Raw genomic sequence first — 14,225 nt, 5'->3', positions numbered from 1 at the left:
GGTGTACAGATGACAGATTCCCAAACCAGTGAAGAAAAATTACAATAGATTTTTTCCCCTTATCTCTTTGCTTGAATCCTTTCTGAAAGGTCTAACAATATCTCTGATACAGCTCTTCTCAAAATCTGATATTGGAGAAGCAGAGACCTATAAAAATGAATATGGGAAAGCCTGCCTAAGATCTTAGAATCCTCTCAGTCAGCATTGTCTGTCTTGTCAGACTCATTATTTGATAGCTTTCAGTTGTCATTTATGTGAGTGACTCCCACACCTCAAATTTTTTTGCTCAACTCCACTCCCCTGTATATTTGGCTGTCTGGTGGACATCTCTTTTTGAAGATATAGCAGGATGTCAAAATTGTCAGGTTCTGATAGTGTGTATTAATTTTTTATCTCTTATCAGATCTGGTTATCCTTTTCTAATACTTTATTTCAGTGAATGGAAATCACCCATCTGTTTCTAAATCTAGGAACCAAGGAGTCATTCATGGCTCTTTTTTTACTCGTTAGTGAACTTTGGTCCTTTAGATCCTGACTCTTCTGTATGTCTTGTAATTGTTTATTCTTTCATTGTCATTGACATTGATTATCATCAGGCTGTGTCGTATGTTACATGGATTCTGCAATAACTGCTAAACTGTTTCCCCCCCCATTTAAATCCATTATCTATACTGCAAACAGAATAGTGTTTCTTTAATGCAGATCTCAATTTGTCACTTCTTAAAATAAAGCTCAGCAGTCATACCCTGTCATTGAAATACAGTCCAAATTCCTTAAGATGACTTAAATAGTGGTTTATGATGTAGATGTACTTTTGGCCCTTCCCCTTACACTTTGTGTTTGAATGTTGTCTTAATTCCAGTTACTATAACAGAATACCATAAACTGAGTGGCTCAATCAACAGTTATTTTGTTCAGTTTTGGAACCTGGAAATTCTAGATGAAGGTATTGGCAGATTCAGTTCCTAGTGAAGGTCTCTTCATCTTTTAACAGCATCCTCACATGGTGGGGAGAGAGAGTGTGTGCTCCTGTCTCTTTCACTTCCTATAAGTGCTACACTCAATATGTCAGCAAATCTGCAAAACTCAGCAGTGGCCATAGGGCTGGAAAAGGTCAGTTTTCATTCCAGTCCCAAAGAAAGGCAATGCCAAAGAATGTTCACACTACCACGCAATTGCACTCATCTCACATGCTAGCAAAGTAATGCTCAAAATTCTCCAAGCCAGCCTTCAACAGTACGTGAAGTGTGAACTTTCTATATGTTCAGGCTGGATTTAGAAAAGGCAAAATTGTCAACATCCGTTGGATCATTGAAAAAGCAAGAGAGTTCCAGAAAATATCTACTTTTACTTTATTGACTACACCAAAGCCTTTGACTGTGTGGATCACAACAAACTGGAAAATTCTTTCAGAGATGGAAATACCAGACGACCTGACCTGCCTCCTGAGAAATCTGTATGCAGGTCAAGAAGCAACAGTTCGAACTGGACATGGAACAACAGACTGGTTCCAAATTGGGAAAGCAGTATGTCAAGACTGCATATTGTCACCCTGCTTCTTTAACTTATATGCAGAGTATATCATGCAAAATGAGGGGCTGGATGAAGCCTAAGCTGAAATCAGAATTCCTGGGAGAAATATCAATAACCTCAGATATACAGATGACACCACCCTTATGGCAGAAAGTGAAGAAGAACTAAAGAGCCTCTTGATGAAAGTGAAAGAGGAGAGTGAAAAGGTTGGCTTAACAGTCAACATTCAGAAAACTAAGATCATGACATCTGGTCCCATCAGTTCATGGCAAATAGATGGGGAAACAATGGAAACAGTGGCTGACTTTATTTTTTTGGGCCCCCAAATCACTGCAGATGGTGACTGCAGCCATGAAATTAAAAGATGCTTCCTCCTTAGAAGAAAAGCTATGACCAACCTAGACAGCATATTAAAAAGCATATTGTGTTGCCAACAAAGGTCCATCTAGTCAAGGCTAAGGTTTTTCCAGCAGTCATCTGTGGATGTGAGAGTTGGACTATAAAGAAAGCTGAGTGCCAAAGTATTGATGCTTTTGATCTGTGGTGTGGTGTTGGAGAAGACTCTTGAGAGTCCCTTGGACTGCAAAGAAATCCAACCAGTCAATCCTGAAGGAAATCCGTCCTGAATATTCATTGGAAGGACTGATGCTGAAGCTGAAACTCCAATACTTTGACCGCCTGATGTGAAGAATCACCTTCTGAAAAGACCCTGATGCTGGGAAAGATTGAAGGCAGGAGGAGAAGGGGACGACAGAGGATGAGATGGTTGGAGGGTATCACTGATGCCGTGGACGTTAGTTTGAGAAAGCTCCGGGAGTTGGTGATGGACAGGGAATCCTGGAGTGCTGCACTCCATGGGGTTGCAAAGCCTTGGACACGACTGAGCGATTGAACTGAAGGACACTAAGCCATTAGCGGGTCCCAACCATCCTGACTTTGTCTAAGCCTATTAATAATTATCTCCCAAAGGCCCTATTTCCAAATATCCTCATATTGGGGTTTAGAACTTCAGCATATGAATTTTGGGGAATGTTCACACAAACATCCAGTCTGTTACTAGTTTTAATGGTCTACTTGAAGTTATTAGAATAAAACAGGTCAGCAGACCACCCTGTATGCCAGATTTGACCAATCACCTGATTTTTCACAGCCTGAAAACTAATAATGTTTTTTACACCTTCAAAGGTTACAGTTTAAATAGTTGTATAAATACCTACGTAATATACTTGATTCTGTCTGTAAGCTTGTAAAATCTGTAGTACTTGCTTTTCATCTTTTAAAAACTTCTTTGCCAGCATTTAGAGTGATGATGTGTTCTGCTTCCTTGCCCTTGCTGTACTGTTCCTGCAGAAGGCAGTCTCCTCTTCCACGTTCTAGAGGCCAGATTTGTTGCTCCTTAGGTTGTCTCGACTTGAATCTGTTTTACGTTGACTCTGATTTGCTGAAACTTATATCTGTCTGATGAACCCTCGTGACACTTGGACATTACCATACTATGAAGAACTGTCTGTTTGAGGGAAGACAGGTAACCTTGGAGGGTTGTGTGACTTTGTTGAATCAACATTTGTTAACTAGAGCCCCAAGGTGTTGGCTGGTGAACCCCAATTCAAGAAAAGATCACATGGGAACTTGAAGTAGAGAAGTTTATTGCTCACAGGTCCTGGAGGAAGGACATGGCATGCATTGAGGAGCCATGCAAGGGCAGACAGAGTGGCAGGAGCCTGGGGCACGCGCTTTTATCATCAGGGTTTGTGGCTGGAGTGCTTTGAAGGTTCCAGGGCTGTGGCTGGCTTGGTCAGTTCAAACCAGAAAGCGCAGGGTTTTCATAATCTCTGTGGTGGTCTCATCTAAGGTTGCTTAAGGGGCAGTACCTGGAAGACAGGGAAGACCGTTGCTCAGAAGGGCTGCTGGAGAAGCCCTGTTAGGAACTTACATTTTCTTGTGACTCTGGCTATTATCTGGGGATGAGCTTGGGGAAGGGGCCACTTTCAGTCCAAGACCGCTGCAGGCTGCTTGGCCACACAAAAATGGATGCCACGGCAGCAATATCATGGAATAGTTTAGCTAAACTCAACTAAGAAAGGGATTGTCTTTTACCCAGGGTTGTGCCTTGTGTATATTGGTTTTTATATGTGTTGAATTTTTGAAGGTGTGTCTTGTGGTTGCCTCATGGAGGCGGGATCAACTCCCCTTCACCCAAGTTTGTTTTGGTGTGAGGAAAGATGGTGCTATACATGTAGCAAGAGAATGTGGAAAGACTTACTCACACAATGAAACTTTCTGGGAACACTAGGGCAGGTACCCAAACTAGTCCAGATTGGCTTGAGTGAAGAGGGAAGAGGCAGGTGGCTGTGGTGGATGGGCTGAACTGAGGATTCCCACGTGGAGGCTAGATATGCGTGCTTTGAACTTTCCTGCTCTTGCTGTAAGAGGCTGACTTTTTTCAGTGTGAAGTTTTGCTTATTATAAAAGCAGTGTGTCCTTATTATGAAATTTTAAAAAAGTATAAAAAGTCACAATCAAAAAGAATACAAAGAGCATAAGCACATGTTGTCTCATGTAGTAGAAATTAATACCAATTCTTTGGTATATCACCATTTGGACATTCAAATGTGTTTTTCAGCATTAAAGATGAAGTCATATTGTACAGATGTAATTGCTTCCCCCCACCATTTTACAGAACGTCTTTCCATGTGTGTAGATAAATTTCTGAAACATCATATATAATGATTTATTATTGATGAGTGTTAATGTGATTTTCTGTGCATTAGTTTCCTCGTCTATAATATGGAGATTATATTAGTCACAAAATCAAAGTGAAGACTAAAATTAATTAATACCTGTAAAGTGCTTAGAACAATATCCTACAGGTAATAAACACTGTGTAAGTTTTAAAAATGCAAATAAAAACCAACTGGTGGGGAAGAAGACTAGGGAAGGGATGTTAAAATAGCTTAACCAAGCAAACCAGTTGAATTTATTTATTTATGTTTTTTCATTTAAAGATTGTATCTTTAAAATCTTTTCTTAACCACACAAACATTGAGTGAAATCAAATTCTCATGTATCAATGTTCAGAAATAATGATTATACTGAGCTAGGTTATAGCATTATTTTTTTTTTTTTGCTTTTGTTGTCAGGATATTCTGAATAATCTTGAATCATGTGACCTAGAGGATGACGACCTTATGCTTGATGTGGATCTGCCTGAGGATACACCTCTTGAAAATGGTGAGTGTGGATAATATTGAACCTCCAGAGCTATTTGATAATACACAGTTTGGTATTTATTATCCACAGACTTCCTAATCTCTGTAGAAGTAGCCTTTTCAGACTGAGAATCAGTCTTAAGTGACATTAAATATGTTCATTTGCACATTTGTTTAAATGTTTAAGACATGACTTTGTAGGTCTTAGGTATATACTCTATGTGATCCAATAAAATTGTGTACCTGTATCATAAAGTAACTGGTAGATGGTATTTGTCCTTTTATTCCCTTTGTGCCAACTCACTTTTTCTTCCCTTTGTCTCATTTGTATTTTAAGGAGAAATACATTTAGAGAAAAAGAGATATCTTTTGTCTTATGAAACAGTAGTAAAGACCATTTAGTTAATAAATATTTTTAAAAAATCAAGATGGTGACCTGAATGAATCATTCTATTCTTTTTACTCCCAAATTCAGTCTGTCTTTGTCTCTGGATCCCAGTAACTTCTGAAGTGGGGCTTTAGATAATCCGTGTAAAAGACGGGCCTGGATGCTCTTGCCTCCACTGATGTAGCATTGGTAGGATTTTCTGTCTTGAAGACTGGTTAAGAACCAGAGAGTAGCCTAGGCAGCCCCTGGGGCAAAGATTGAAATGGGTCCTCCTGGTAAGAAGAGGCTCAGAGAGCCGTGGCTTCCTTGTCAGGCAGCACTTGCCAGGTTTCTTTGACTTTCTCGGGGCAGGGGTGACCTAAAAAGGGTAGTAAAGGCCTTTTTATACCCAAGGCTAGAAGAATACAAGGGTATTTTTCAGAGAGGCTGGTTGGTTGTTCTAGTGCTTCACTGAGGTTCTAGGACCTGCTTGCTCCTCGCTTTTGTCATGTTCGTCAGGCTTATTTTTTCTCCCTTACTTCCAGGATGCTGCATAATAATCACTCTCAGAATCTCAGTGGCTTTTAAAATAAACACTAGTTTTTTGTTTTCTTGAATCTGGATTAGCTGGGACAATTCAGGCTGCGGGACTGAGTTTAGGTCTACTCATTGCTTCTTCATTTTGAAACCAGGACTCTTTGGAGCAGGACATGCTCATGGTAAATAGCAAGCAGAAGGGCAACAGGGAGAGCAGAAAGTATGCGTATAGTATCTCTTAAAACTTATCAGTTAGAACCAGTACACTGTTACTTCTACCCACTCTCTGTTGGCTAAACAGGTTACATGGCCAGGCCTAACACCTGTGGGACTGGGCAGTGTACTCTGCTCACTGCGTGAATCTCTGTGGCGGAGGACATTGGATATGTCAGTCTATTGAAGGACAGTGTGGAGCTGAGAACAGTATCTATTCTTCCTCAGGGACAGAGACTGTTGCATCTTCTTACGGTTCTGCTGTCACTTGGGATACTCCAGCAGTCAGTGCTGAGTTCTAGTCAACTGAGGAAGAAAGGTCACAGCCAATACCCAGGAAGAGGAACAGGGAAAACAGCAGAATGGTATTAGAGTGGCCCAAAGAGATAATAACAAGGGCATTTAGATTCCACTGCAGCGCAGTGCTTTCTAGAGCTTATAAAAGATTTCCCAGTAGAACGATAGATGACAGAAAGCATAGCCACTTTTGAAATCTAAATTAGTGTCCTGGAAGATCAAGTAGAAAAAATATTATAGAATACAGAGGAAAAGCATAAACCATTAACAATTATAGGAGAAAAGATAATGAGACTTTGTGATCTAGAAGATTTAATGTGAAGATTTTAGGGCTGGTATTGAGGGTGGCTCAGTTGGTAAAGAATCCTCTTGCAATGTGGGTGACCCCAGTTCGATTCCTGGGTTGGAAGATCCCCTGGAGAAGGGATAAGTTAACCACTCCAGTATTCTTCAGCTTTCCTGGTGGTTCAGATGGTAAAGAACATGCCTGTACTACGGGAGACCTAGGTTTGATCCCTGGGTTGTGAATATCTCCTGGAGGAGGGCATGGCAACCCACTCCAGTATTCTTGTCTGGAGAATCCCCATGGACAGAGGAGCTTGGTGGACTTCAGTCCATGGGGTCGCAAAGATTCCGACATGACTCAGCAACTAGGCGCACACACGCATGCACGCACACACACACACAGTGAGCAATGAAGGATTTACCTCCATGAAATAAATTACATCCTTGATAATGGATTTTACTTTGACAGAGCTATGACAACTTCTCTCTGGAAGCCTGAGCTAAATCAGGAAGCAGAGAGATGGTGTTGGTCTTAGAGCCTGCTTCATCTTTCAGTTTAGTTCAGTTCAGTTCAGTTGCTCAGTCATGTCCAACTCTGCGACCCCAGGGTCTGCAGCACGCCAGGCCTCCCTGTCCATCACCGACTCCCGGAGACTACTTAGGCTCATGTCCATTGAGTTGGTGATGCCATCCAACCACCTCATCCTCTGTCGTCCCTTTTCCTCCCACCTTCAATCTTTCCCAGCATCAGGGTCTTTTCAGATGAGTCAGTTCTTCGCATCAGGTGGCCAAAGTATGGGAGCTTCAGGTTCAACATCAGTCCTTCCAATGAGTACTCAGGACTGATCTCCTTTAGGATGGACTGGTTGGATCTCCTTGCAGTCCAAGAGACTTTCATGAGTCTTCTCCAGCACCACAGATCAAAAGCATCAATTCTTTGGTGCTCAGCTTTCTCTATAGTCCAGCTCTCACATCCATACATGACTACTGGAAAAACCATAGCCTTGACTAGATGGGCCTTTGTTGGCAAAGTAACATCTCTGCTTTTTAATATGCTGTCTAGGTAGGAGAAGGCAATGGCACCGCACTCCAGTACTCTTGCCTGGAAAATCCCATGGACGGAGGAGCCTGGTAGTCTGCAGTCCATGGGGTCGCTAAGAGTCGGACATGACTGAGCGACTTCACTTTCACTTTTCACTTTCCTGCATTGGAGAAGGAAATGGCAACCCACTCCAGTATTCTTGCCTGGAGAATCCCAGGGAAGGGGGAGCCTGGTGGGCTGCCGTCTCTGGGGTCGCACAGAGTCAGACACGACTGAAGCGACTTAGCAGCAGCAGCAGCAGTAGGTTGGTCATAACTTTCCTTCCAAGGAGCAAGTGTCTTTTAATGTCATGGTTGCACTCACCATCTGCAGTGATTTTGGAGCCCCCCCAAAATAAAGTCTGCCACTGTTTCCCCATCTATTTCCCATGAAGTGATGGGACCGGATGATCATAGTTTTCTGAATGTTGAGTTATAAGCCAGCCTTTTCACTCTCCTCTTTCACTGTCATCAAGAGGCTTTTTAGTTCCTCTTCACTTTCTGCTGTAAGGGTGGTGTCATCTGCACATCTGAGGTTATTGATATTTCTCCCAGCAATCTTGATTCCAGCTTGTGCTTCATCCAACCCAGCGTTTCTCATGATGTACTCTGCATATAAGTTAAATAAGCAGGGTGACAATATACGGCCTTGACATACTCCTTTTCCTATTTGGAACCAGTCTGTTGTTCCATGTCCAGTTTGAACTGTTGCTTCCTGAGCTGCATACAGATTTCTCAAGAGGCAGTTCAGGTGGTCTGGTATTCCCATCTCTTTTAAGAATTTTCCACAGTTTATTGTGATCCACACAGTCAAAGGCTTTGGCATAGTCAATAAAGCAGAAATAGATGTTTTTCTGGAACTCTCTTGCTTTTTCCATGATTCAGTGGATGTTGGCAATTTGATTTCTGGTTCCTCTGCCTTTTCTAAAACCAGCTTGAATATCTGGAAGTTCACGGTTTATGTATTGTTGAAGCCTGGCTTGGAGAATTTTGAGCGTTACTCTGCTAGCATGTGAGATGAGTGCAGTTGTGCAGTAGTTTGAGAATTCTTTGGCCTAGCCTTTCTTGGGATTGAAAACTGACCTTTTCCAGTCCTGTGGCCACTGCTGAGTTTTCCAAATTTGCTGGCATATTGAGTGCAGCACTTTCACAGCATCATCTTTTAGGATTTGAAATAGCTCAACTGGAATTCCGTCACCGCCACTAGCTTTGTTCATAGTGTTGCTTCCTAAGGCCCGCTTGACTTCACATTCCAGGATGTCTGGCTCTAGGTGAGTGATCATACCATCGTGATTACCTGGGTCATGAAGATCTTTTTTGTACAGTTCTTCTGTGTATTCTTGCCACCTCTTCTTAATATCTTTTGCTTCTGTTAGGTCCATACCATTTCTGTCCTTTATTGAGACCATCTTTACATGAAATGTTCCCTTGGTATGTCTGATTTTCTTGAAGAGATCTCTAGTCTTTCCCATTCTGTTGTTTTCCTCTATTTCTTTGCACTGATCACTGAGGAAGACTTTATTCTCCTTGCTATTCTTTTGAACTCTGCACTCTAATGGGTATATCTTTCCTTTTCTCCTTTCTTTTCACTTCTCTTCTATTCACAGCTATTTATAAGGCCTCCTCAGGTAGCCATTTTGCCTTTTAGCATTTCTTTTTCTTGGCGGTGTTCTTGATCCCTGTCTCCCGTACAATGTCATGAACCTCCGTCCATAGTTCATCAGACACTCTGTCTATCAGATCTAGTCCCTTAAATCTATTTCTCACTTCCACCGTATAATCGTAAAGGGTTTGATTTAGGTCATACCTGAATGATCTAATGGTTTTCCTTACTTTCTTCAATTTAAGTCTGAATTTGTCAATAAGGAGTTCATGATCTGAGCCACAGTCTTGTTGGTCCCGGTCTTGTTTTTGCTCACTGTATAGAACTTATCCACCTTTGGCTACAAAGAATATAATCAGTCTGATTTCAGTGTTGACCATCTGGTGATGTCCATGTGTAGAGTCTTCTTTTGTGCTGTTTGCTATGACCAGTGTGTTCTCTTAAGAAAACTGTTAGCCTTTGCCCTGCTTCATTTTGTACTCCAAGGCCAAATTTGCCTGTTACTCCAGCTGTTTCTTGACTTCCTACTTTTGCATTCCATTGCCTCATCTTTAGAGCACAGCAAAAAGATATCCCTATAAAGTAGAATCAGAAGGAAGTTAAAAGTTTTTGAGGTTTTGTTTGTGAAGCTGCTCAGTTGTGTCCAACTATTTGTGATCCCCTGCACTGTAGGCTCCTCCGTCTGTGGGATTTTCCAGGCAAGAGTACTGGAGTGGGTTGACATTTCCTTCTCCAAGGGATCTTCCCAACTCAGGGATCAAACCCAGGTCTCCCACATTGCAGGCAGGCTCTTTGACCGCCTGAGCCACCAGGGAAGTCTTTCATAGGTTTTGTTTGGGGACCTATGAAAAATTGGAGGGAAATCCTGAGATATAACATCTCTCATATTACAGATTTTCCGAGGAGAAGGCAAACAAGTATTGACTATTTTGAGCTAATTGAATACTAAAGGAAACAGAACCTGGATGTCAATAGGTAGCCTTAAGAGGCATCAGAGATAAAACAGCGTTTAGATTTGGTGTTACTGGAAAGGAGGGGACGACTTTTCTCTTTATAGCTCTGAAATCCTGAATGACTGTACCCACTGCCTCTCAGGTTTTCTGTTGGGAGGATAGGAATGTTATAAGGATTAGTACAAAATTTAAGGAGTCTTCTAATATATTTTGACTGTGGGTTTTAGTTCCCTTGAGCTTCTGGTTTTTGAAGCTTTTGTGCAAATATGAGTACAGTTTGGGATGGATCACTCTGGATTTGATGGGTTCAGCCCTGCTAATTCTGCCAATATCAGTGGTATTTTTGTTAATAAGAAGACTGGCACCTTGTTGAGATCTACAGTTTGGGTTTGATTTGGACAAGTGTTTGCTGTGACTTCATTATGAAAAGGGGAGTCTTCTGGAATTTCAAGGAAGAGGCCATGAGGAAATGTTTCTCTGGCAGTTGCATTTCTATACATATTAGGGTAGCATATGTGGTAGCACAGACAAGGAAGGAAGATTTGTGGTCAGATCTTCCTTGGACAGTTTTGGGCTAGGATTTGGGAACTGTCCGAGTTATTGGAGATCGCTACACTGGGTGGTTTAGTAACGCTGAAGGGGAGGTTATATAACAGTCACAGGGTTAAAGGTTGGTATTAGAGTATACCAAAATACTATATAAATATAACTAATATATTTGCAAGGTTGTGCTTTACGATTTAGAAAAATTTATCTTTGAATTTAAGGGTAAAGCCAGAAATTGGGGGCTTGATTTCCCCCTCAGAATACTCTGGCTAGTCACTCACTTACTTTTTCTCTTTTATTTCCTAGGCAATGCAAGACACTTCATTTTTTTCTTTCTAGTGCCCTGCTATTTATATTTATATTAATAGCATCTATAAGTATATTAAGAGACTTCTTTCTCCAGTGTTTAATTTATTGGAGTGGAGGCATCTAGTTGTTATATGTGAAAGACATAGTTTATTCTGAGCCTTATTCTGCTTTTTTCTAAGGCTCTTTCTAAGCATCAGAAGTCTGGCAAGGAGGCTGCCTTAAAATCTTTTGCAGAAAGTGAGGAGGGAGACAAGATCATATCACTTTCAGAATCTACTCCTGAATGCTCTCTAAGGGTGGTCAGTCTAAATCTGTAGTGGATTTTGAAATCTGTAGTGGATTTTATTCTTTCTTTGCTTATAGAACTGAATTAGAGCCCTTTCTGTGTTCACAGAAAATTCTTTGTTGGCAGCTTCTGAAAGTCCTTTTCTAACTTCTTCTGATTTCAGCTGCAGTTGTTGTAGTTTATGATACATGGCCCCCAAATATGGCACCTTGGCATATTAGATATTTTAAGCTGAAGGTGTTTGAGAAAGTGGCAGAAACAGGAACGTGATTCTGTTTTTCTCCTCCTATTGTCCATCTTCCCTGAAACAGGTCATAAAATCCTCATGTGAGAGGTACCCTCCCCATACCTATAGGAAAAGACCATTCTTATCTCTGAAGACAGTTAGATTAAGATCCTAACAAACAAACCTTTGCTAAGCTTCCCCAGTCTACCATGCTTATTCATACTTCCTGCCATATTCCTTCTTCACTATTCTTCGAGCCTAGCATAAAAATACACAGGTCTAACTGTTTCTTTGGGTCTTGTCTTCATTTCCTCAAGAAGGCTTACATGTCACATATTAGATAAGTCTGTATGCTTTTTTTTCCCGTTGATATATCTTGTCTGTTTTACTTTCAGACCCAAAGAGAGTTGAGAAAAACTTCCCTCCTCTACACAGTCATGGGTTCGTAAGTCCACTTTAGGATTTTCACACTGTGCCTTTTCCATTCTTTTTTTTTTTTTTTTTCTTTTTTGCTCCTAAAGTTCCCTCTTATGTAGGAATTAATTGCTATAGACATTGGGGCCCTGGATTATCAGTTCCTAAAACTGTTTTAAATTCCTCTGCATATATCTCCTAAACTTGTTTAGACCTTAGAAAGTATATAGTCATGGCTCTCAGCTCAGAATGAGACCAGATCTAAAAATTCACCTTAAGGAGTTTTCCCCTCTTCTGCAGGAAGATAAACTTAAAGAGGTGTAGACCTTCTGAGGCTTCTGGCCAGCTTGAGGAGGTAGGGAAAGGGGGGCAGAGGGAGAGAGGGGGCAGAAGGAAATTGAGCACAGAATGAGGGAGGAAGGAGTAAATGGCAAAAGGACTTTAGGTTTTAGCTGTGATTTGGGAGGATCTAGAGAGAGAGCGTTCTCTTCTACGTTTTTCTTTTACTTTGGTCAAGGAATCTCTTATGGAAATAGTTTTGGAATCTGAATTTCTTATAGCAGCCAGTGGGTACTTGAGGTTTGCTCCCTGTTTGCTCTAAAGGGTCCCTCGTGTGAGCAGTTGTGTGTATGTGTATCGCGTTATTCTCTCGCTCAGGCTCTTCTAACGGTCACTCAGTGCCCACAGATCAGTGCCTAACATTTGGCACGTGCGTAGTGTCATCTTAAGGGTTATGCAGTTTTCATAGTGTATGTTTTCTTAGATGTACTCTTTACGCGTTCTGTTTTAAACTTTTCTCTGTTGAAAAAGATGTCTTTCATTACTTCCTGAATCCTATCCCACTAAGTTATGGTGCCTGTTAAATTATACATATTTCATGTTGTTTCCTAAGGCCACATTTTTGTTAAACATTTTACTGGGGTAATAATCATAGGAGGTCAGTAGTACTGTTTTTGATCACTTTTTAATTACTTTATTTTCTTTTGGAAATTTTTTCAGTACTAATGGTGTTTAGTTATAACAAATACATGGTTTTTTTTTTTTAATGAGCTTTTCTTCTCTCAAGCCAAATTTCATCTAAAAGCTTTCCTGTTCAGATTGTAAAACCTCCTGCACAATACATTTTTTCCAGACTTTGTGATGTATATAATTTCTTCCTGCTATCTTCATAGCTAGTTGTTAGTCAGAAATACTGTGTGTTATCTGTCATTATTTTCTTAGAAGTTTAAGTTATCAGAGAAAGAATCTAGGTTTCTTTTGGCATCTCATTTTATCCCTTATCAAATTAGAAGAGATGGTATGATGAATGTCAGATGTAGACATCTCCACATCCTGTACCTTTCAGTCAGCTGTATTAGATTCTCTTTCCCTCTTCAGAGGGTACACGTCCTTGTGTTATTTGTCTCTTACTCATAGTAAAAGAACTACTAAAATCTGCTGCCTTTTACTTTTGTAGCTAGAAAGCCCCTTCAGAAGGCCTGTATTTATTCTCTGTCCCTAAACTCACAGGGTAAAATCTGGTGTGTAGATAGTTTTGATCAGCATATTGGTTAAACATTTTTTGACCTGGAATACCTTTAGGGCTGCCCCATCCTTCTCTATGATATTACACATTCAGAAGGATTTACTTCCTTTCTTAGTCTTGTTTCTCCTGTTCCTGCATTGACTCTGGAAACTTGGTTTAAATTAACTCCATCTTGTAATTTTATTGGCTCTGCATTTTATTTCTATGTTGTTTCTTTGCCTCTGTCACAGAACCCTTAGCTTTTTGTAAGAAGCCTCAACTAATGTTATTAAGTATTTTTGTCTCAGTAACATTTTAAAGTATATCAAAACATGATTGATGGATGCTGTAGGTAAGTAGTATAAGCAGGACTCTTTCTTCATTCAGAGTCTCAGAGCAGTCATTTTTCTGAGAGTTTAAGCTTCCTCTATCCCAGGTTTAACAATAGTCCTCTGTGGTCCTGGAAAATATTTGTTTCCAGTTCTTATTTGCCATTATGCTGATGGTTGAATTCACGTTTCAGTAAAAGTGCTCTATCTGGAGCCTGTGTGTAGTACTAGCAATCCTTGGTAAATACAGCAAATCAATTTAATAAGAGCAGCACACTGATTTCTGTATTATAATTTCCCACAATATTTAACCCCATCTCCTGGCCTCATTATTTTGCCTTTTAATATGTTATGGTGTCATATTTCAGATTCTTATTACAAAATTTCTTCTTTGGAAAGTGTATTTTTACCTAAGTGAATAGGAACTTTCCTAGTGGTCCAGTGGTTAAGACTCCACGCTTCTACTGCAGGGGGTGCAGGTTTGATCCCTAGTTGGGGAGGTAAGATGCTGCATGGAGCAGCCAAAAAACCTGA

The 14,225-nt window shown here is 40.6% G+C and overlaps 1 protein-coding gene across 9 annotated transcripts in view; it reads left to right on the top strand.

Moving 5' to 3' along the window:
- The window catches only part of CCSER2 (coiled-coil serine rich protein 2), a 162,523-nt gene that overhangs the window by 58,993 nt on the left and 89,305 nt on the right, over positions 1-14,225 (top strand). For 8 of the 9 annotated variants that reach the window (XR_001917397.1, XM_018042346.1, XM_018042347.1 and 5 more), the window contains one exon: positions 4,674-4,764. Coding sequence is in view for 8 of the 9 variants with exons in the window: in XM_018042346.1 (XP_017897835.1) it covers positions 4,674-4,764 (91 nt within the window). In the remaining variant the exon portion in view is untranslated. Of the gene's footprint in view, positions 1-4,673; positions 4,765-11,866; positions 11,886-14,225 lie in introns of those variants that run through there. The other variant, XM_018042350.1, reaches the window with a different exon arrangement.

The sequence above is a fragment of the Capra hircus genome, chromosome 28, assembly GCF_001704415.2.
Source record: "Capra hircus breed San Clemente chromosome 28, ASM170441v1, whole genome shotgun sequence".
Lineage (NCBI taxonomy): Eukaryota > Metazoa > Chordata > Mammalia > Artiodactyla > Bovidae > Capra > Capra hircus.
Note: the sequence above shows the minus strand (reverse complement) of the source record. Positions and strands in the feature narration are given on the sequence as shown.